Genomic DNA, 24,722 nt, shown 5'->3' on the forward strand with positions numbered 1-24,722 from the left:
ATTCCTGCCACATTTCTAACATGACCTCTACTGCTCCGAAGCCAACTCCCTCCTATGCCAGGAACAAGCACAACCTGGTCCCCTTTTCAATGTGCTGCCGCGACTCATGTGCAAAGTGCCCCGTTTTAGGAGAGCAAGGGAGTGGGGAGGGAGAGAGAGGAGGCAGGGAAGGCCAAGAACCACAATAGCAAAGAGACTTCCCTTCTGCTCCCAGAATGCAAATCGTGATGAAAAGGCCATGGCTGCCACGCTGGAGAACCTAAACCCCTGACTGGGAGAGAAAAAGGTGGTAGAGGTTAAGAGTCTGCAGAATGGGGGGGGGAGGGGGGAGCCCTCTGGGTCCCAGGCAAGACGGACCGAGGAACCACAACAAGGGGAAACCTGGGGCAAAGGATTCCTAAGTAATCATGTCTCCAAATTCCCATTCTCTTAACCTCGGGTGCTGAAAATGAAATGCTACTCACCCTCAATAATTTTTCAGGCAATTCCACCCCACCCAAAATAAGCATTTGCTTTACAGGCAGTGCAAGGCTGCAGCCTTGGGATAGTGACTGCAGGAGGCCCTTTTAAATGCAGTGACCTCCTACCTCCAGTGTAGAAAAACTTGATCTGACAATATTGCCTTAGCTCCTTGTGCCTTCCCTTCTGAACCAGCCTTTAATTAAGGCTCCCCACACACACACACACACACACACACCCTTCACCTGTCATTATTAACCCATCACCAGAATTGTCCCTAGCTATAATTTTAGATGTCACTTCTTAGGGACTTCTGAGTTAACTGAACAGCACTTGAAATGCATCAAGATACAGGCTGTGTGAGTTATTCCTTTCTGCTTGTCTTAATTCTCCTTTTCGATTAAAGGAGAGGCAGCCTTCTTTGGTTAACCCAATCACATTTGCAAAAGGTTTGACAGCAGCTTGAGATCCGCAGGCAGGTGTCTCTAAGAGCAACTGGTGCAACCAGAATCCTCCATGCAGGTGTTGCAGCCTTTGCAAGGGGGCACAGTAGTAGAAGGGAGAGCATATCAACCTCTGTTAACAGGTGACCTTTGCGGATCCTATAACTGTTTCATGAGCTGGAAGTCCAGGATCAAAATGGAAACAACTGGCTGAGCCCACACAGTGTGACCTGGGTTCCTTTATTACAGACATGGAAGCACAAACTTGTAAATGTAAGGAAGTGGCAACCTCAGCCTTCACACAAGCTGCCATGTCTCAGAAACCGCCCAGGCTACAACTCCAGCAGCCTTGAACCTCCTTTTACACTGAAGGGAGAAGGGATTTGCTACAGATCTAAAGCTGTCTTAGGGGAGCCAAGAGTGAGATCTTCTCATTGCAGTTGCCCCAAAGGCTTAGCTGACAGGTACCAAGGCTCCTAAGACATTTGTGTAAGGGATGGATACAAACGGGGCACAATCACTCACTCTCTGGTTATAGAGCATCACGGGCGCCCATTGAAACTGACAGCAGGCAAGGCTTATGACAGACACGAAAGGAAACCTGCTCTCACAATAGCACATACCTGATGGACTCATTGCCACAGAAGGCCAGGACAGTCACCGAGGGATAATATAATTTTATAAATGGAATTATCAACATGGGTAGGGCACACATCCCCTCCTCTGAGGCCAGTGTGGAGACAGAGGCTACTAGGGTGGGTGGGGCTTGCAATCTAGTAAAAAATGATGATATTCAGACTAGTCACTTTTGTTGGACTATTTACAATGTTTATTTAATCGATCAGATAATATTTATATCCCGCTTTCTGCCTCAATATGAGGCACTCAGAAGAAGCTCACAATCAAATGCAATTAAATAACTAACCCTGGGCAGACCAAACACTGAGCAGGACATCAGTCAAACAAGCCAGTCTGTTCCCAAGTCAAGTTATTAGATGAGAATTGCTGGAACAGCCTCTCCTCTGTTCCACTGGGAGGACGCATCCATCCATCAATGGGGCAGCTTGGGCTATGGAGGAATCCCTGTGCCAAAGCTCATTTTATGGACTTCTCTCTCCACCACCTTGCAAACGTATTGGGCGGCCTGACTCGAACTAATGGGTTTTGGCACAGTGAGCAGGACAAGGCCCCCAGGAACAAAGGCCACCGCCACCAGCTTAGCATATACAAAGGCCCAGATCACACTGCAAGTAAAGAAGCCATTCCCTCTCCACAGGAGAGTGAGAACTACAGAAAAGCAGCAAGGAAACCAGTTCCTGGCACATCACCCCCAGCTCCTGAAACCCAGAGACAGGGAGGGGGAGCACTTACTTTGACATATAATAGAAAAAGAGTTTGAGGGAGTTGGGGATGTTTGGCCTGGAAAAAGGAGAGTGAGAGCAGATAGGATAGCCATCTTCAAATATCAAAAGGGCTGTCACATGGAAGATGAAGAAAGCTTGTTTCCTCCTGCTCCAGAGGGTAGGACACGAACCAATGGATCCAAGTTAGGAATATTTTGTGACAGTAAGAGCTGTTCAACGGACTTCCTCAGAAGGCGATTGACTCTCCTTCCTTGGAGGTTTTTCAGTGGAGTTTAGATGGGCATCTGTCATGGGTGCTTTAGCTGAGATTCCTGCATTGCAGGGCTAGATGATCCTCAGGGTCCCTTCCAGATTCTAAAAACCTGCTGGATCAGCTCAGTGGCCCATGTACTGGAGCATCCTGCTCTCAAAGTGGCCAATCAGGTGCCCCAAAGGGAAGCCTGCAAGGAGGACCTGAGCACAACAGCAACTCTCCCTTCCTGTGGTTTCCAGCAAGTGGCATTCAAAGGTCTGCTGCCTCTGACAGTGGAGGGAAAACACAGCCATCAGGGTTGGGACCCCTTGATAGCCTTATCCTCCACTAATGTGTCTTTTAAAACCATCCAAGTTGGCGGCCATAACTGTATCTTGCGGGAGAGAATTCCATAGTTTAACTAAGCACAGGGTGAGTAAGCCCTTTCTTTTGTCTATCCTGAGTCCTCCAACATTCAGTTTCCTTGGATGTCCCCAAGTTCTACTGTTATGAGAGAGAGAGAAAATGTTCCCTATTCACATTCTCCATACCGTGCATAATTTCATACACTTTGATCAAGTTGCCTCTTATTTGCTTTTTCTCACCTACTGAAAGCTGTCATTTGCACCTCACTTCCAGACAGAGAGAGGCCTTTGCTCAGCAGTTATTCTGAGATGCTGACTCTGTGTCAGGTGCCTGCAGCTAGCTGGCTGGCTGGTTGGCTGAATAACCCAGCCTTTGCTTAAATGGCCTTGATGACAAGTCAGACTCTGGCTTACCTCGCCCCTAACATTTGGCATTGAACACAACCTATCCAAGGGGGTAATGGAAAGATGGGAGCAAAGCTTTCCATGAGCCCTCAAGTAAAGTAAAGCACTGATTCTCCCACATTCTGACTTCACCAGACTCTCTGCCCGGCCATTTTCAACTTTTTCTCAGTGACTCATAAGGGCAAGAAACCTACCTAAAAAAAACAATTAAAAAGGAAGCTGCAATTCTCAAGGCTACAGAATTCCACACTGAGGGATCATAGGGCATGACTGTGGAAGGGCAGCATGCACACAGCTCTGTCTATTACTACGAACAGCAGCTCAAGGCACACTAATCACTCTCCAGGAAAGGCACCACAACACTCACATTGAGACGTAACTGTCTCATCCAGTCTACACTCAGTCTCGTCTTCCACTCAAGAGGAGCCAGAGGCTGAGCCCTAAGCAGCACAACAGACCCTCTAGGGAAGTACCCAAACGGTCACTCCAGGCCTTTGCAAGAGACGAGTCCCACCGGTGCGCAGGGAGGGGTGGGAACGAGAAATGAAATCAGTTTAGAGGCTTTACTAGAAGTTATAAGCGAGTTGAGGTTAGACTCTCCCAGGCTGGTTAGCTTTCCCACCACTACCGGTAAATCACACTCCCCACACAACATATAGAGCAATGGAACTGGCCAAAAGGGAAACCTGGGGGGGCCCTCACACCTCCAGACTTGCCACACTGAATACTTGCTAGGGATTTTTTTAGGGGGACAAAGGGAGAGAGTGGCAGAAACCAAGTCACTCCCCAGTACAGTATCAATGACTGGGAAACCTCAGCAGAGCATGTCTCCAGCCCCCTGCTCAGAAGCAACTATAAATAGGGTAACAATGGAGGCCTGCTTTGTAGATTTGGAAGAGCCAAAGTAAAGCCCGCCCGCCCCCTCCCTTAAAAACACCAGCCCCCTCTCTTCCAAATTTCCATCACCATAAAGCAAGGCACATAATGAGGAAGAGGAGGGTTGCCACCTTACCGAAAATTGGGGGAGGCCGGAGGCCCAGTGAGAGAGGCAGCAGCAGTGCGGGCGCCCTGGCAGGGCTTCCGTTGGAAAAGACTGAGCGAAACGCGATAGGTAAGCCAAGTGTCACTTCCCAAGCGCAACGGCCAGAGGCAGAGGGACAGCTGAGCTGATACTGTCTGCCTAAAAATAGCCAAGAATGCGAGGCAGGTCTGGGAGAAAGGGGGGCAGTGGTGGTGGTAGAAGCTGGCTTGCTGGTGTCCAGCTGCCCCCTGGTCTCTGCCTTGAACAAGCAGGGCTTTTGCAGTCTCTCATGGGCGAAGCCACATTTGGCAAGGGGGGGGAGGAAGGAGAGAGGAGAAGCAGCCTCATCCTCTACCAGGGAGAGGAAGTGATGTGGGTGTCTGGCACATGAACCGTTAGTGCTCCTGCACGGCAGGAAACCAGGGCTCAGAAGGTCTCCTCCTCATCTGGTGGGGGTGCTGTGTGCGAGGCCAAAGAGAACTGCACAAACTTCAGGTGGAAAAGAACCACAACCAATGAAGCAACCTCCACCAGAAAGACAAAAAGAGAGTTGGTTAATAACCAGAGACAGCCATCGTAGGTACATTACTTGCACTGTGCTTGCCACTAGGAGAGGGCGTGTCGGTCTGTTTCCATACTCTGTCAGTTTCAAAAGTGTTCATTTTGCAAGCCTGTTCTGTGGCATTTTCACAATAATCTTAGCATAACAAAAAAAAATCCACATGGAAATTCATGTTTTCTCACAAAACCCAAGCTTCAAAACCATTTTTCTTTCAAAGTAAGAACATAAGCACAGCTCTCCCGGATGAGGCCAGTGGGCTATCTAAGTTTAGCATCCTGTTCTCACAGTGGTCAACCATATGCCACAATGGGAAGTCCACAAACAGGACCCAAACTCAACAGCCCCATTGCCACATGTATTCTGGTATTTGTGGGGCATACTGCCTCTGGCAGTGGAGGGAGAACACAGCCATCATGGTTAGTAGGCACTGATAGCATTATCCTCTGCTACCATTTGTCTAACCCTCTTTTAAAGCCATCTAGTTTGGTGGCCACCACTGCCTCCTGAGGAAGCAAGTTCCAAACTTTATGTGTTGCATGAAGAAGTACTTTATTTTAACTGTCTTGAATCTTCCAACATTCGGCTTCATTGGATGTTCACAAAGGATAGTGTTACGAAAGCAGAAGAAAATGTTTTCTCTATCCACTTTCTCCACACCATTATGATATCATAGCTGAAAACTCCATCACAAAATTCAGAAAATTGAGAAATCTGAACAATAGTCAAGTTCTGATTGGTACAGTCAGTTCATAGCACACACACACACACACACACACACACACACACACACACACACGTAATTCACATATCATACTTTTCAGAGTTTATTTCTGAATTAAATGTTTAGGAATGAAATCCTTCCTCCTGCACTGCTTAGCTACCCCAATATTATAGTATTCCCTAAATTTCATATGCATGGGGTTAAGCTTCCTTTCAGTGGGACGCAAACAGAGCCACACATAGCAAAATGGGGGGGGAAATAGCCCTTGGTTTGCACCCTGCAGATTGAAGGAGAACCCAATAAATTCAGAGAGGGAACTACCATGCCACTTGCCTCTGGGCAATAATTAGGAGTACTCTTCCATTCAGCAACCCCAATATAGTTGCATTCTCAATATTTCATATGCATGTGGTTATGTTTCCTTCCACCATGTGGGGGCTCTTGATCATGAGCATTTCTTTACATTCTACGTAGTTGTTGGGGAAAGACAGCCTTTCGTTTGCACCCTGTGGGTTGAAGAAGACCATAATATTCAGAGAGGCAACAATCACACCACTTGCCTCCAGACAGCAATTTCCAAACCCTGCTTGAACCGTCAATGCATCAAGGGGGGAAGGAAAAAAGAGCCACGGAAGAGACTGCCAAAGATGTTTTAATCACACAACATTCAGCCTTGAAGCAAGGGGTTAGACTAGGTGACATGCTGGCTGAAACTTTTATAGAACAGTAGGTGCTGCTACAAAGCTACGCACGGCCATTTCCATGGCAACCAACACAGCAGAGCCAGAAATAGGCACAAAATCAAGGGATTCCTCCCACTTGACTGGGGAGGAGGGAAGCGGGGCGTGTTTTGAAAGACATGGCACACGCCAAAAAGGTGTACTCACAATGGTCTTCCCTATGGCACTCCCTGGGAGCATCAAAAGGCAATGTTGATGCATAAGTCGCATAGCCTGGATATGGCAGGGGGAAACAGAGGGGGAGAGCCCTGTGAGCTCCTACTTCCCACTCAAGGTAGGTTCTGTTGAGCAGACATACGAGCCAAGCTCAACAGCACCATCCCGTCATGGATGCTTTAGCAGAGATTCCTGCATTACAGGAGGTAGGTCTAGAATACCCTGAGGGTCCCTTCCAGCTGTACAATTCTATGATTAGGATTTGATTGGTGCCAAAAAGAATTTCCTTTGGTGGGATTCAAGAACGTTAAGAAAAGCCCTGCCAGATCAGACCAGGGGTCCAGCTACTCCGCCATCTTGCTTCCCATAGTGGCCACAAGCAGGACATGAGGGCCAGAAGGGTGATCCCCAGGGGCTGATATTCAGAGGAATGCAGCCCCTGATCCTGAACATAGAAGCCAAGCATTATGGCTAGTAGCCACAGGTAAGTTTTGTCCTCCATGAACCTGACTTGGCGAGTGAGGATTTGTAGAAGGCAGCAACACTGGAGGATAAGGCTATCAATGGCTACTAGCCACAAAGTCTACGTTCTGCCTCCAGTGTAGGAGGCAGTAAATGCCTCTTAATATCAGCTGCTGGGAATCACAAGAGTTCCTTCCTGAGGCACTCACCTCCTGCTTGCCATTGGGGCATCTGGCTGGCCACTGGGAGAAAAGGATGTTGGAAGACGTGGTCTGATCCAGCAGCCAGGCTCTTCTGATGTTCTTATAAATGAATGGGGGGAGGATCTGCTATATGTTCTTAAAGCCTTTCTTATATGAACTGCTGCTGCTGCTGCTACTGCTGCTGCTGCTGCTGCTATTTAAAAAAGAGAAAACAAATTCTCCTGGGGATATTAACCAGGCTAGTTAAATGGAACCTCCACTTTCAGGGGCAGTACACCTTTGAGTACAGGCAACAAAGGGGAGCTCTTTTGCCTTCACAGCTTGTTTCTGAGCTTCCCATGTGGGGCACCTGGTCAACTGCTGAACCAGAGGGACTTTTGGGTAGATCAGGAAGGAGTATCTTTTAACATTCTGAAATTTTCACTTCATTTGCTAGCACTCCCTCTCCCTCTCTTCTTTCAGACAATAACTAGACAGGCTTCCCCATATTGTGGCCACTGCCCGCCCCCCACCCACGCGTCTCTACAAGAGGCCTGTATAAAGTCACATTACTCTTGGCAGGGAGAACCCCTCCACTCCAAGAGCTCTGCGCGTGCTAACTGCTGACAGAACGTGCTATAAATAGGCCCTCAGAAATCGAGGAAGGATGCCAGGGCAGAGGGGCTGAGGGGGGCAGGAGGGAAAGAGAGAAGAAAGAGTCATTCAGCAGTTCAGCTTGCTGCTCTCGTGTCTTCTCGAAGCCAAGCTGAAGCACCTTCCTCCCCACACCCCTGCCCCAGTTTCGCTTCCACATCCAGAGAGGATGTGCTGCTCTGTGAACCTGCAGAAACAAAGTGCCTAGGAGACAGAGCCACCCTTAAGTGCATAACATCAGGCTAGGAAAGCTGCTAGAAAGCAAAGGGGCATACAGAAGCATTGCTTCACTGCCTGAGGGAAGCCCTAAATTAAGGGGAAGGCATCTTTCCATCTCCCACCCCTTGACTGGGCAAATGGCTGGCTAACTGATGGCAAATCAGGCTGCTGAAGTACCACCAAGGTACTTGCATCCCCTTTTTCAAACACTGCTTTAGGAACCCTCCTCTTAACTGTAATTCGTGCATTGCAGGGGGTTGGACTAGATGACCCTCTGGATCCCTTCAAAGTCTACGATTCTACGGTTCCTGCTTGATTTTATTTATTAAATGTGTATACTACCCTTCATCTGAAGATCACAGTGCAGTTCACAACACAAAAATACAAAAACGAGAACACAAAATACATAATAAAAGCAAACCGATTACCATCACAACCACACCCACGGAATGTGGAGAAGTGGCTTAACAAATTCATCTCTCACTTACGTGAGACCAGGAAAAAACTTGCAATATGCTGCTGCCACCTTGTGGAGACAGAAAGAGAAGAGGAATCTTAAACAGAAACATTTGAACAGGCAAAAGGAGTCTGGTACATCTTGTGGGTTAAGGGTTCAAAAAAACAGTGTAGAAGCCATAAATGCAGCTTTCTGGGGAATCACAGGAAGTAGCAAGAGCAAAGAGTCATCCGTTCCTCACTGTACAACAGGGATAGGGGGTGCATCACACCCCAGGAGTTGCTGGAATCCAACTCCAATCAGCTTCAGCATGACCAGTTGTCTGGGATGATGAGAGTCATAGTCCAGCAACCTCTAGGAACATAAGAAGAGCCCTGCTGGCCCATTTCGTCCCATTTTCAAAATGGCCAACCAGAAGCCCAATGGGAAGTCTGCAAGCAGGGTCCAAGTGCAACAACAACTCTCCCCTCCTGATGTTTCCAGAAACTGGTGTTCAGAAGCATACATTCAGAACCATGGAGGCAGAGCATAGCCACCTTGGCTAGTAGCCGCTGAAGCCTCACTCAATGAAATTGTCCAATCTTCTCTTAAAGACATCTGAGGAGCCACACGTGTCCCCATTCTTCCTGTACAACCAAAAGGACCTGCCTATTCAATCCAATCACAGGCAACATTAATAAGCTCAAACAGGAACAAGCCTTTTGACTGTGCACATAGCCTATTTGCTCCAGAAATCCAGAAATCCTTTTGTTAACTACAGTTGCATGTTTTGTCCAAACCAGGAAATGATGGTTAACAGTTTGGGAACAAGGCAAGATGCAAATCCATGGAGATACGATTGTCCAAACACAATCAGTGAGTCAGTGAGCCTGCTTTTGCAGGTTGGCTCTTAGAAGCGGAGAAACAGGTTTTGGTCATGAATCCAGACGACTTCATTAACCCAGTGCGATGTAGCAGGCAAGTGAGTTGCATTCAGAGGAGGAGCTCGGGATTCAAATCCTTGCTTAGCCATGAAGTTTACTTGGTAGAACTGAACAAGCTTCTCACTCAAAAACAATGGGGGAAACTATCATAGCTCAGTGGTATCTGCTCTGCATGCAGCAGGTCCCAGGCTCCAACCCCAACGGCATCTCCAGGCAGGCCTGGGAGAGACTTCTCTGAAAACCTGGAGAGCCACTGCCAGTCAGTGTAGACAATACTGAGCTAGGTCGACCAATGGCCTGACAGCATAAGACAATTTCCAAAGAGTTGTAATGGGGACGGAACAGGATGGGCCTGGATGTACCAACCTCTGCTACTGGGAGGAAGGGCAAGTTACAAGTATGGTTAAAGAAAGCCTCCTTTTAAATCCCCTCCAAGCACCACGAATAGGCCACAAGGGGATGCCAGGGGGAGAATGAAGAGGGGGAAAGAGGTGGGGGTACTTAAGTTATAATGCTGAACTGCAGGGGAGCTCAGCTCCACTGAAAGCTGGCCACTCCAAGTTTTCATTGCCCCCAAGGAATCCAGCTCTGACGTAGCCTATTTCTGACATAGCCTTTTCTTGGCTTCCTTTTTTTTTTTATAATATTTTTATTTTTCCATATAGACACAATACAACAATACAACAAACATAAACATACAAAAACAAAAACAAAACAAAAAAACATGTATCATTTCATATCCTAATTTCATATCCTATCTTCCCCGACTTCCTCATGCCTCCCCTTTCTGTATTCCAAATTCTTATCGATTGTTCAGCAAATCTTCCCTTATTTTAATTTAAATTTAGACTATTCTTCCTTATTCTCCTTGTCTTAACCATTGCTAATAGTAACCATTTACTTTCCAGTCCAACATCATTCTAACTTTCATTAACTTTGTAATATTTCTTTAAATAGTCCTTGAATTTTTTCCATTCTTCTTGCGCTGCTTCTCTTCCCTGGTTTCGGATTCTGCTCGTCATTTCTGCCAGGCCCATATAGTCTATCACCTTCATCTGCCATTCTTCCAGTGTGGGTAGTTCTTGCGTCTTCCAGTACTTCGCAATGAGTATTCTAGCTGCTGTTGTAGCATACATAAAGAAAGTTATATCCGTCTTTAACACCCCTTGGCCGACAATACCCAAGAGAAAGGCCTCTGGTTTCTTGGGGAAAGTATATTTAAATACCTTTTTAAGTTCATTATAGATCATTTCCCAGAATGCCTTAATCTTCGGGCAAGTCCACCAAAGCCTTTTCTTGGCTTCCTGTGACCCTCCACTCCTTCCAGTTGAAGCCCATCTTGACATTGTCATCCTGAGCGCAAGCGCTTCCAAAGCCCTGATCCCTGGAAAGGAGAAGGGGGGGTTGGGGGGCAGGGGAGAACTAATCATCAGATACTAAGAACATGTCTGGCTCCAGAGTGTCTCCCCAAAGCCAGCAGCCCAGGGACTCATCATCATAATCAAACTTTCCTGTTTGTCTCACATTCCAGCCTAAAATTGTTGATCTATAGAGGAAATGGTACACAGCAAGATCCAAGAAGAGGACAGCCTCCTGCTTCCTGCTCTCCTGCTGCGGATTCACTCCACAAACACAGGCTCTTTGAGGAGCCTCTGGGGAGTGCACTGGAGTCAGAGAAGAGGAGACAGATCCGCTCTGCTCCACCCAGGCCAAATGCCAAGGGCTGACACCACAGGGAGAAAGATATTCGGGAAAGGCAATCTTAGGCGTCATACATTCCATGCATTTAAAGCACATATGAAGAACACACACAAACAAACACAAATACACACATAATCATGGGAACTGTGGTTTACCCCTTGTGGAGCTACAATTCCCAGCACTCAAAAGATGGCCAGCAGGCTCCAGCCCTGGCACAAATGAACTTTCTCTCCACGCCAGGGAACCCAAGGGGTAAATTATGGGTAACCACAGACAGAGGTAGCAGCAACAATAAGAACAGGAATTTCAAAAGCCTGGCAGGCTGATGTCAGATCAGTCTCCTTTGGTCTTTCTATCCCAAACCTACGTGGGATCAGGCAGGATGACATGAGGGGCAAAGCCTTCTTGGTAGTGGCTCCAAAATTATGGAACACCCTCCCAGTGGAGACCTGTTGGCCTCCTGATCTCTCCCCGCCTTCAGTGGGCCCCTTTGACTGGGAATAGGCAGCTAAAAAAAAAACAAAAAACCAGCCCACAGCCACCAAGAGTAGAAATATCCAAGAAAGAAATGTTTGAAAATTGAACAACTTCACTCGGGCAACCAGAAGTTGATGTGACCAGGAGATGCCCAAAGCAAAATTTGGAGGGGGGAGCAAGGTTGCTTAGTGTGTGCCCCCCCCAAGCCTGATAGGTTTCTGGCAGAACCAGTACAAGCTCCTTGGGCTGCAGGCCACAGCAGCTACTGTACTGGATACATTAGCAATTTTTCTGCCAAAAAACCCTCCTCGTATCCTGCGAAGGAGAGGAGCGATCTGCCTTTGCGAAGGAGGAGAAGCTTCTATCACCAGCCAAAAAAGGAGACCTGGAGGCAGCCTTGAAACAGCACCAGGCGCTGCCTGCAAAGAACCATCTGTCCAGCAAAGAAGCTCAAATGAGCAAGCTGCCAGGTCAGTGAGAAAGAGCACTATTCCAGCCCGCCCATAAAGATGCGACCTTCTTGATCTTGCACGGTGGAAACAGTCACAGAAACGATCCCCTTTCTGAGAACTTTTCAATATTCATCACCACCTTCAGGTAGCTTCATCCTCCTCCTAGGTAACAGGAGTGCAAGGATCCCATGCTCAAAGCACCTCCAGAACATGCAGACAATAATAATTAGCTGTGTGTGGAAACAGATGCAAGGACCTTAGGGAGAGCTCATTACGTGGTCAATTACCACAAGCAACGATTTTGTCACCTGGCAGCCACTCTTTCCTTGTCTTACCTGCTTGCTTCAAGAGGAGCAGGTGTGGCTATAAAACAGACAGTGGAGATGACGGCGGACTACATCTCCCAGCATGCCCCGAGCCTCCCAGACTGCACAGCATGCTCAGATCTGCCACTCTGAACTGCAGTTCTTACAACTGCAGCCACTTTCCTGTGACTGTTCAGAGAGCCGCAGGGGACCAAGAGCTCAATAGGAAAACAGCTCAGTTGATTTTTGAGAGAGAGAAAGAGGCAAGGTCAGTTAAGGCAGGATCAATCTCCCAACCCCCACTCGCACAGAGTCACAACAACCACACATAATGGAAAATTTAGACAGTTCTCGCATCAGGGAGCACATCAGGCAGATGGCACTTGCCTGCCATGTACTTGCTACTGAAAGAAAAAAATAGCCCAGACAATCTAATTCCCCAGAAGGTGATTTGAAAGGACAGCATCTGCCAGGGAAAAGGGATGAAAGCCCCTTTCCAACGCCAGAAGTGGCACACCACTCGCCCCTCCATGCAGCCAAAGCAGCCCGCCCTCTCCTCAAATTCATCAAAGGAACACTTTTGCTTCTGTGCTACTGTACACATACGGCCACTGAGGTGGAGGTCAAATTGCTATTGCTCTTCTCCTTTTGCACCACTCACCCACCCACCCTCTCCAAGACAAGGAAAAACAGTAAATACACTATATTCCCTGCCAGGAGCTGCTTCTGAGAAAAAGAGCACTCTGCCCAAGGTCCACACCATATACAGTACATGCAAAAGCTTTAAACTACTGGGAATAGCCATTTTCAAGATCATTGAAAGCAGCCCGGTAAAGGTTCCACTTCTCGCTGCGAAGTCTGGCCAAAACAGGTTTTGAAACTGAATCACAGATAAAGCAAATATTCAGTAAAAGACCCCCCAAACAAATTTATAGAAAGGTGGTGCATGTCTATACAATTCTGGAACAATAAGAGTAGCGGACAATATGTTTTCTTGTAATTTATTCACATTAATTTAAATTTCTGTCAAATTTCTGCTCTTTTCCCTCTTTTCCCCTAATATTACTGTTCTATTCCTCATTTTTATTTCTTAATTCTCTTAATTTTACTACTGTATATCAACATGAAGTTGTGTGTATGAGAAACTATCTTATCTACTAGGAACAAAGCCATGTGCAAAAGAACCTTCCTATCCTTCAGTGCGGGATGAGGGGGGCCTGGCCTAATTTCCCATTGCAGCAGAGACAGACAGGAGGACCCTCCAGATCAGAGTTTTTTTACAGGTGTTTTCTACAAGATGTCATTGACACAATAATAGTGTGTTAGTGGTGGATTTATACTGGATCAACCTCAAGCCATTTTGCTTTCTTAGTTCTTCTGCAACACTTCCCCAGTGTTACCACATTACTGGGGCATGTCCGCACTGAAAGCACACGGCTTCCCTCAAAGCAACCTTGTGGTCTGTAGCTTATCCCTCACAGAGCGACTTCTGGTCAAGTGAGAAGCAGTATGTTCCAGTAGGAAGCACACAACAGCAACACCCATAAACACACTCATTCACAATCATCATGTCCCTCCCTTACTGCATCCTACCAGCAGGCAGGGGCAGGGGGCAGTAAGGGGTTAAGTCTACCTACATACCAAACATTTAAAGCACATTGCACCACCCAAATAAGCCCGGGAACTATAGTTTGTTAAAGGTGCTGGGAATTGTAGCTCTTATGTGCAGCTAAGCGGCAGTTTCCCAGGATTCTTTGGGGAAAAGTTATGTGATTTAAATGTACGATGTGGGCACAAAACCTCCAACACAGCTAATGATGTCAAGAAGTAGACAAGGCATCGGCCAGGAAGCAGAGAGGCATGGAAATAACAGGGCCAGCCTTTAGAGGAGCCCATGAACATAAGCTTCCTGCCAGTGAGTCAGCCAGCCGCTGTGCTTAGCCTGCTGGCTAGCAGTGACCCTCCAAGCTTTCAGGCAGAGAAGGGGCTCTGTGCCAACCCAAGATCTCCTGGGATGCAAAAGTACGTGCTCTACCATTGAGCTACAGGATTCCCATATCAAAGAGTGTCAGTAGATAACAGCAGCACAGCACAGCCAGAGAGCTCTTTGCTGCTCCTAGGCTCTGGCCAGATCCCTACAGACTTGCCCCTAAACCCCAGGGAATCCTGGCTCTGACCCACATATCTGCCTCCTGCAAGCCCCGAAGATTTCATGTTTTGCTTAAAGAAAGGTTCACAGCAAAAGCATGCCTACAAGGGGGTGGACTGGACTGACTGCCGAAGGGAGGCTGGAGAAAGCGGCGTCTGGAGAGCAATCGCAGCCCCCTCAACTGCCATGCTGAGCCTCAGGAATCTGGTTCCTTCCACGCAGCCCCCCTGCAAACATCTGGCTTGTTGGCAGCTGGAGGGTTTTGCACTCTGCCAGCAGATTCCACTCATTCCTCCTCTTGAGAGTCTGCAGAGAGAGAGATTTCAGTCTGAGCCCAGAGGCAGTTTCCTGCCTTTGCAAATCCCTTGCAACAAAACTCATCCCCAAGCACAAACTTCCACAGCCTAGGACAGGTCCAGCACCCTAAAACTAAGGCAGGCTGCCTGAAAGACTTGAGGTGCTGTGTGTGTGTCAGCAGTGGAGTGTTACTTGGGCCCCGTTGTCCACCAACACCTCTCAAATCTACAAACTAAGAACCCCTTGACATTTAAGCCAGTTACCAAGTACATATGACTGGCACAACACATATCCTTGCCTTGTTTACCTCTGTTGTATCCCTACGTTGAATGTGGGATTGCAAGCTCCTCAGGGCAGGGACCTCTCCTCTTGTATTAAGGGACAGACACACTGATAGCACAACAGCAACCAACTAATCTGGGTTAAGCATGCATTCTTGCTCAAAGTATTTGCTGGATCAGACTAAAGTTCATTTAATCCAGTGTTCTAGTCTGCCACAGCAGCCAGCTGGGTGGATCTGGGAAGCCACACAAACAGCCACAAGGTGGACTCAGCCAGTGGACTATTTAGCTCACCCCTAGCCTAGGAGCAGCCTACTTGTACTGTACTCAGAGACAGTGTATATGAAGTTCCACAGGAACACAGAAAAGCCACAGTGTGCAATACTGGGCACAGAATTCAGTTTTCTTTTATTTTCAAAGCAAGTTTCTAGACCATATGGTACAAATACATATTTGGATTGGTGCACTATTCCTAGTGAAATCAATGAGTCATATTAGTCCAGGTTTGCCCCACCGCTGTGTAGAAATTGGGTTGCCTCAAAGATTGATCCAGAAGCTCAGTCTGCAGGAATCCAAAGAACAGTGTAGCAAACTACCATTATTTTTAACTTCTCCCAAGACAGACTTTGTATGTGGTCTGAAAGTCGTGGAAAACCTTCCCTGTTATTTGTTTGTTACCCACTCTAAAATCATCCACATAAAATCTATCTCTGAGCGAGCAAATGGCTTTCACAGGTTTAAACTGAAATCTACATTATGTAACCCCTGATAACAGCAATTATTTCAAATGCTGCTCTCTGTGTGCAGAGTCTGCAGGTATGATTTTTGTAGACTCTTTGAAAATATTTTATGTCCACCAAGGTGGTGGCAATGGTTAAGCTTATATTTTTCTGTGTATTTTATTTCTATGTTTTTATGTAAAAATAATCCACAACAGCCTTCTTTCTCCCTTTATTGTCATGTTTTATCACATTTTGAAACACTGTTTGTTTGGTGTTTCCAACAGCCATTGGCTATGCAATAAAAAGACTGATCAGTTAACTGCTCCTATTCATGCACTGCAGAGACTAGATGTAGAAAGTGGTTATGGGAGCAGCTGCCAAGACCATATAACACCAGTCCTGAAAGACCTACAGTGGCTCCCAGTACATTTCCAAGCACAATTCTAAGTGTTGGTGCTGACCTTTAAAACCCTAAATGGCCCAGGCCCTGTATACCTGAAGGAGCGTCTCCATCCCCATCGTTCAGCCCAGACACCGAGAGCGAGAAGTTACAAGGAACCGGGCAGAGGACCTTCTCAGTGGTGGCACCCACCCTGTGGAACGCCCTCCCATCAGATGTCAAGGAGATAAGTAACTATACAACCTTTAGAAGACATCTGAAGGCAGCCCTGTTCAGGGAAGTTTTTAACGTTTAATGTTTTATTATGTTTTTGTATATGTTGGAAGTATCTCAGGGTGGCTGGGGCAACCCAGTCAGATGGGCAGGGTACAAATAATAAAATGTTGTTGTTGTTGTTGTTGTTGTTGTTAAGGTACAGGAGGCAGAATTGGTTGTACTGTACATTTTGGCTGACAAATGTTCAGCCATTGATGTGTTTTGTAGAATTCAGTTTACAAAACTGGATACATATCTCAGTGACAAGCCACTTGCTTTGTATGAGGAAGGTCCCAATTTCAATCTTGGGAACAATCAGGTAGCATGCAAACATACGAAGCTGTCAGGTCATCGGTCCATTTAGCTCAGTACGGTCGACGCTGACTACGGTAGCAGCAATGGTTTTCCAGGTTTTCAGGCTGGGAATCTTTCCCAGTCCTATCTGGAGATGCCACTGGGGATTGAACCTGGACCTCTTGCATAAAAAGCACATGCTGTATACCACTGGGCTACAACCTTTGCCAGGTGATGGGAAGAACCTACGAAGAGACACTGCCAATCAGAGTAGACAATGATAGTGGACCAATACCAATAGATGGCCTTATACTGAATTGGTATAAGGCAGTTTCCTTTGTTTTTCTGATCCCTTTTAAACTGACACCCACCCTCAGCCTTCGAGGAGATGGAAAAAAAATAGACAATTCTGCTCCCTCCCCCCTTGCATAGCAGAGCCACGCAGCCACTGTGTTATCTTGCATGAACTGTGTTTCACCCAAAACCAGCAGACCACAGTCATCTCTGAGGTACAAAGGTTAAGCAGCCAATGTGTGCTGCAAGAGTAAACAAATCCACTGCAATTACAATTGATACAAATTCCCCATCTGCTGAAATTCATCAGCTCCAATTCCAAATGCATAGAAAGCATTTGCTACAAACAAAAGCCCAAGAGGTGAGCCGGAATCCTTCTTTCCTTCTCCTCGGTCCATAGCTCTTGAGGACCCACCACATTCTTTTCTGGTGGGGAAGAGGGAATAGCTAGAACTTAAGCTTACAAGAGAGATAAGGGAAAACACTGAAGCAGAACACAGCGGTGTTCCAGCTGTATTCTGGGGAACCATGGGATTTCTCAGAAGTTTATCAATGAGAAGATCAGTAACGGCAGGCAAACGTCCCTGAAAAACAGCCTGCAAAATAAGAGTTGGGTGTGATATGTGATGTGATGCAAGTCCAAGCAGAATAAGACAGCGGCCTAAAGCAGGGATGTGAGAAGGAACCGCTTTCTGTTCCTGCACACAGCACTGCTTCCATTCCACCATAGTTCATCCTCCGCCAAAAAATGTTATTCTTTTCACATTATTCCGCACCATTCATTTCAAAGCAAAGGAAATGCAATGCGAATTGCGGGGGGATGGGGGGGGACATAACCGATTACATATCATTGAACCAGAACAATGAATATCAATCACATTTGGCGGACTGGTTTCCATTCTGCCAATGGGACAAATAAGTGAACATGCACATTTTTTGTTCCTGTTTCCATCAGAATTCTTGACACCCCAAGCCTATAGTCCCATATGAATTGACCATGCACCGTGTCCAACCATCTTCTGCGGTGTCCAGGGATTCTCAAGAGACCCACAAGGGCTCTTTGGCATAGGAATATAGGGGGTGGCCTATATTTACCAGGTCACCCAATTTATCTATCCACCTCAATATTTTCTACCATGCTCTCAGGCAGGCAGCGGTCTTCCCCATCACCTGCTACCTGGTGACTGAACCATCTGTATGCAAGACATGTGCTTTCTACAACTGAGCTATGATTCTCTCCCCTTTTGCTAGACAAATCAGTAGGGGTAGCATTGCTAAGGACAGGAAAATGTAAAAAAGTCTGCTCAGTGAAGATGTGCCTTTCAGGGCCCTCCGTGGCTGCCGAGACACAGCGCCTATGACTGAAAAAGCAATGGAAGTCCTAATGCCCTGATTTGCTTTCCTGCAAATCTGAAAAGCCAGGAGGAGGCATCTCTGCACTTTCCCTACTGGACAATTACAGCAGTTGCTTTGCCTTTCCCTTTTGTTCCTGCCTTTGCTTCACAACTGCCTGCATTTAATTTATGGGTAAATGTTTCTAGTCTTCATAGAATCACAGACGGTAGTGATGATCCAGTACCATTTTTACCTTTCCCCCCTACAAATGGATTGTGCACCTTCAAATAATGGCGCACACACACCCTCCCACCCCAGAATGACAGACTAAGACGGAGAGCCAATGCCTTCATTCCACAGTAACCTCTCCTCTCACCAGAGTTTTAAATCCAGGAGGCCAGAAAACCTGAACTATTCATCTCCACACACACGGGGGGGGGGGGGATATTTCCTTACTGCAAGAAGGAAAAAACAGAGGGGGAATTGGTTCCAAAGAAATGGCCCAAAATATGTATATCATTTCCTGTTTTAGAAAGCAGAGAGAGCATAATTTTTTATTTTATTTAAATCAGGACCAGAAACATTCCAAGCTGCTGAGCTGGACCTGGGGGAGAAACACACACACACACACACACACACACACACACACACACACCACCTCTGCACCTCGAAGGTGAAGAGCATGTGGTCCTTCAAGACCCCTCAGAAAGCATTACGACAGCACCTGCTCCCTCCCTTCAACCCCACCCCCAGAGAATCCAGGCTGACAGAGGAGCTCTTTAAGTCAGACCAATTTATTACCTGTCAAAACCATGCACCTTCAACTCTGTCCTGATTTCCCAAGACACAGATCTATGCTCACTCCCTGGGGCCCCCCACCCCCACCCACAGGCAAGGGAAGCCTCTCCCGTAGAGGATGAGTTTATCGCACAACCACAAGGGAGGGGGGAAAGTGGCTGGTTTGCTTGTAGGCAGTACCTTCATTTGACGAGTCTTCATCAGTGCAGAACAGCACAGGGCACTTCCTAAAACTGGAACATGGGACACACACACAGTCATTAAGCTCAGTGGGTGTGACACCGGGAGCCAGTCCCTCACTTTCAGCCTAACCTACCTCGCAGGCTGGTTGTAGGGTTTAAATGAAGAGGGGGAGAACCACCTTGAGCTCCTTGGAGAAAAAAGTGTGATAGAAATACAATAAACAAAATAATAAATCAAGATATTATACAGCCTGTCTCAGGTCAGGTCAGGCCATGCTTCAGACAATTCTGCGGACTATTCTATTCCCAGCCTAACGACTTGCTTTCCTTTACCCTGGCTATGGTTTTTCTTTTCCCAGTTCCTGTGTTTCTAAAGACTGCCCCCCGCCCGGGGTTTTCAACTTGACTACTTCCTTGACCCACATCCCCACACATGGCTGACACACCACCTTCCTCTACAGTCACTGCCTCCTGGCTGTTCCGGTTCCAGACTTAAAAATCAAACCAGGGGCACAGACTGCTCTTGTGCAGACATTCCAGTAGGCTTCTTTTTTCCTTGGAGGAAACTCCCTCTCCTCCTCCTCTTCCTCCTCCATCTAGGCAAAGGCTGCGCATTAAAGAAGGAAGGGGAGAAGACATCACCCAAATTCTACTCCCAGAATGAATTATGCCATCAAGTACATTTGTTCGTGTGAACATCTGCATAATTTATTCTGCTTCCAAGACCTGAACTTTCAGATGTGTAGGGACAAAAGCCAAGGAGCGTTGCTCCAAAAATAAACAGAGAGCAAAGGACTTTCTTCATCTTCTTGGGGAGGCAGTCTAGCTCAGTGAACTGGAATGAGGGCATCCCTTCATAAACAAAACCCTCCACATTGTATAGTCCAGATATTGCACCGCTGACGATGGAATACGGCAATCACTAAAAGTAAGATCCATTCCTTGGTTGTCTGCAATGGGGGGGGGGGGGAGGCATTGGATACAAGCAAGTCTCTCAGTGTAGAAAAGATGGATTCTCCAGACTCTCACACCAGAGCAGCCATAACTGAGCCTAGGAGATTTTATCACAATTCTTCAGTGACGGGAAAAGGAGAAATCCTCACCCCAGCAAGGACCTCGCTTGCCCTTGGCCATCTCTTGGTTGCAAGGTGTCCATACCTTTCCATTGCTGTTAAGTCTCGAGGTCACCAATTTGGCGACGGCTCTCCCTCTCGGTACACGAAAGCCTCTCCGATGTATCTTCCAGGGCAGCCATCTGCCCCTCGAGGGCTGAAAGGCGTGTCCCCTGTGCCTCAAACTCTTTGGCAAGTCGTTCCACATTTGTGGCAAGGCGGTGCAGCCGGGCATCCAAGCATGCCGCTGCCACACACCTGCCACTGTAACAGAAAGTGCTTCCACGACCAGGAGGAGTCCCAAGCACAAGCTCAACTTCTCCAGCATCAAAAGCAGCAAGCGGTTTGTCCACAGAGTCTACCATTGCTTCTTTGATCTCCAGAATGCAAGCAGGACGACAGAACAGGGTCAAATGTACTTAGGGGCAAGCGTGCAGCAGCTCAGCCATATTCCAGCTGTGATTCCCCTAGTTTTACATGCAAGGTTCCCAAGTTGAAGGAAAAATTAAAAGCTTCCAACCTAAGCGGCCATAATTCTTGTAGAGTAAGAGCAACAGAAGGAGAAAGAGGGAGGAGGAAGCCAACAAGGACCCTTCAATGAAGCGAAGAGCAAATAAGAGACCTGCCGCCTCAAAGCTCTTTATATTCAAAATCCTTTCTGAACAAGATTTGAAAACAGGGTCTGAAAGGCAGGGAGGAGCAGGATGGAAGTATAAGTAGTCAGAGCCCATTAGGCAAAGCAGAAGACAGGTGGTGGCTACCTGCTGGCAGGTGGATGTTTACAGGGGAGGGAGGGAGCCAGAGCAACCACTTTGATTGACCTCAGCCATTGCAATTACTTGATCTCTTTATTGGATATCAGGCTGAAGACAAGAGCCTGTGGAGTCACAGCTGGCACAGTCAAGTTAGAGCAGAATAAGGAGCAAAGGAGCAAACTACCAAGTCAAAAAGCTGGTCCATCAAAATCAGTACTGTCTACGCTTAAAGATCTTGATCTGAAAATTTAAGAATCTGTCACAGGCACCGCAAAAAAAATACCCATTTTGCAGAAGGAAATCGTGTGATGCTTGAGACCCTACTCCTTCAAAGAGGCAAAACACCTATGCGCATCCCAAAACAATTAAGACACAGGAAAATAAAGCATGGGGCACACACACACACCACCAAAATACTCCATGCCCATCAGAAATCCTCAGTTTTTTTTTAAATTAAAATTGGGAGGACAAAGGGCCTCAGCAGAGGGAGGGGTCTGAAGGCACTATGGTGCCCACGGGCTTATATCAGGAACCCCAACATGTACAGCTCCAGGAATTCAGCAAGTGGTCTTTCCCTGTCCTGCCTGGAAGAGCTAGGATTGAACCTGGAGCATTCTGCATGTAAAGCAGGGGCTCTACCATTGACCCAAATAACCTATAACTTAACCCAAACAACCTAAACTTTCCTCCAAATAAGCAGATTGGTATGAAGGGTGAGAATACACACAATGCTAAAACAGCATTGACCAGAAATACCTCTTCATCATATTACAAAAACTGAGAAATCTAGGCCCTGCACAGGATAAAATAATAGAAAACAAAGGTGGAGGCTGGAAGCATACCACAGAGTGAATGCTGACAAGACTGCCCACAATATATTAAAAATACACCCTCCAAATCAATATGAATAAGCAAAGAGCCAGCTATGCAAAAGAAGGAGGGGAGCGCTATAACTAAAAATACATGTATTTGCGCACTGCTCCACTACTCAAAGCAGTCAGGGAGAGGATACTGGCAGAGAGAGAAGACAGAGGCCTATCAAGAAAACTGGAAGCCAATAACAGAGTGAATACAGAGGATGAGAGAAGAGAAAAGGAGGCAAACTCAGGTTTTACCACGACATATCACTAGGACAACAGCTGGCAGAAAGTTGTAACAACATCAGAAAAGCCTGGCTGTTGGATCAGGCTGGTGTAACTTGCTTTAAACAGTGGACAGTGAGACGAATGATGCTGCATTCGGTGGAAACCAAACTGCAGCATAATGGAAGCAGTGCTGATTAGGATGAATGGAAATCGCTGCCTTCTTACATCCCTATTTTTAAATAACCCATTTAAGATATTTCAGTGCTTTTGATTAAGGCAGACTCCAGCAGAGTCACTGGAGCACCTTCATTCCTTTAACACTGGCTGGAGGAAGCTTCCTAATCTGCCCCCCAGGGCAGGAGGCTCCTTTCACATCATTAGGCAGGGCAGCTAATTGCTAATTCATGGAGGGAAAAGACAGCTGGACTAGGGCCAGGAAGTCATTGCTCAGCTCCAACTCACCCTTGACAAACCAGCCATCCAGACTGTGAGTAAGCCACCCAAGCACTGGCAATGCTTCCGCCTCACTGCTCCTTGCCACATTAGAGGGCACAGTTCGTTTGCCAAGAGGGGAAGCAAGATCTCCTGAAGAACTACACCCAACAAGAGGCAATGGTGAGGCCTCTTCCACACACTCCATGGGCCCAGAAGGATAGTTCCGATCAGGATATGAAAACACACACACAGAGAGAGCATTATTCTCACGGCTGTTCAGATCCCAAGCACCCATAAAGTTAGATAAATGAACAGAGAGAGCAGTGCATAATTCCCAAACACTGGTATACGGTAATTCCCAAACAGATGCCTATAGGAGGTAAGGCATTTCCAAATCTTCCAATGGTTTAAAAAAAGTAATTAGAATCACAGAATTGCAGAGTTGGAAGGGATCTCAGCAGCCATCTAGTCTCACCCCCTGCAATGCAGGAATTACAGCTAAAGAATCCCTGCCACATGGCCATTCAACTTTTGTTTAGAAACCTCCAACGAAGGACGGTCCACTCCCTTCCAACAACTTTGTTCATATCCACGCCATATATTGGAAGCACATGGCTTTTCGCCCTGCCCGCAAAATAATTATGGGAACTGTAATTTATCCCTCAGAACTACAATTCCCAGCATGCTTGACCAACTATACTAGTTCCCAGGACTCTTTGAGGGAAGCCCCGTGCTTTCAATGTATGGGTGGATGTGGCCTTCCCACAAGCAGGGAGAAAGAGTGAGTTGGGCCTGATCCTAACAAGTTTGTTGCTTGCAGAGATTTTTATAAAATGGGGGGAGGTGGGAGTGACACCTCCACCTGTACTCTGTAGCAGCATAGTCCATGACGGTTCACTACAGAGCTGTCCGCTTACTGGAGGATCCCAACCATCCTGTCAATGGGGTCAATAAGATGATGAGATGGAAAAATGACAAAGAGCCCTCTTTCAGGGCGGCTGCCCATGGCCAGGACAAAGGGACGCCTGTTGCCTGCAGTTATGCAGCAGTGCTTCAGTGAGCTGGAAGGTAATGGAGTGGGGTGGGAAGGGGGAGGGAAAGCGGGGAGAAAGAGGGGGGGGCAGGCATGCCAAACCTTGGGAGGCTGCATTGCCCTCTTGTGCAGAGTATTCCTGCTCCTCCTCCATCCCTCCACACAACAAGTGCCTGTGTCCTCTGCAGAACTGCTTTGTTAGTGGAGGATGGGGTAGGCGGCTGTCATGCTCACGAGTGCTGGACATTGTTTCACAGTGGCTGACCTCATCATCTCAATAAAGGCAGGTGCTGTTCATCATCAGCCTACCATGTTCCAGAAAAAAGGAGCAAGAGTTGGGAGGAGAGACACCAGAATTGCCCAGCACCCCCAATTTGCAAAGCACACATTCTGCATGGAAGGTATAATAATAATAATAATAAACTTTTATTTATATCCCGCTCTCCCCAGCCGAAGCCGGGCTCAGGGCGGCTAACATCAAATATATAACATTGGTATAAAATCAAACAATAATTAAATCACCTCCTTGTGAATGCTGCCCTTCTGGACACAGGAGGAAGGAAATTCACATTTCAACTCTGTGTGTGTGTGTCTAGCTTTTCCTGGGGCCTTTGAGACTCAAGACTCCCAAATGGATTAAGCATCACTGACCACAAGAAGCTCAGGTGCCACTCACATGACACCAAGCAGGAATCAATTTTCTATCTCTTTCTCATACACACACTCTAAATACACAAACACACAAATATTACACAAGAAGCTGCCCTATGCTTTATTGGATCATTGGCCCATCTAGCTCAGTGTTGCCGACACTGGCTGGCAGCAGCTCTCCAGGGTTTTAGGCGGGAATCTCTCCCATCCCTCCCTGGAGAGGCCAGGGATTGAACCTGGTACCTTCTGCAAGCAAAACAGGTGCTCTTCGACTGAGCTGTTGGCCCTCCCCCCAATACGTACATACACATCTGCTGCCCACAACAGAAGCCACCCCCTAACAA

At 47.1% G+C, this 24,722-nt stretch overlaps 1 protein-coding gene across 16 annotated transcripts in view; it reads right to left on the reverse strand.

Moving 5' to 3' along the window:
* Window positions 1–24,722, reverse strand: part of MYO18A (myosin XVIIIA) — a 150,165-nt gene that overhangs the window by 109,784 nt on the left and 15,659 nt on the right. Inside the window, exons 1-2 of one of the 16 annotated variants that reach the window (XM_083587360.1) lie at window positions 4,281–4,533; window positions 201–271 (exon numbers count right to left, since the gene is read on the reverse strand). The exons of 13 other annotated variants lie outside the window; for them this stretch is intronic. In XM_083587360.1, the coding sequence (XP_083443486.1) occupies window positions 201–240 (40 nt within the window). In that variant the 5' untranslated portion in view covers window positions 241–271; window positions 4,281–4,533. Of the gene's footprint in view, window positions 1–200; window positions 272–4,280; window positions 4,535–24,722 lie in introns of those variants that run through there. 2 more of the 16 variants (XM_083587353.1, XM_083587347.1) reach the window with 2 other exon arrangements.

Source organism: Podarcis filfolensis, assembly GCF_964270895.1.
Source record: "Podarcis filfolensis genome assembly, chromosome: 15".
In the NCBI taxonomy this organism is placed as follows: Eukaryota; Metazoa; Chordata; class Lepidosauria; order Squamata; family Lacertidae; genus Podarcis; species Podarcis filfolensis.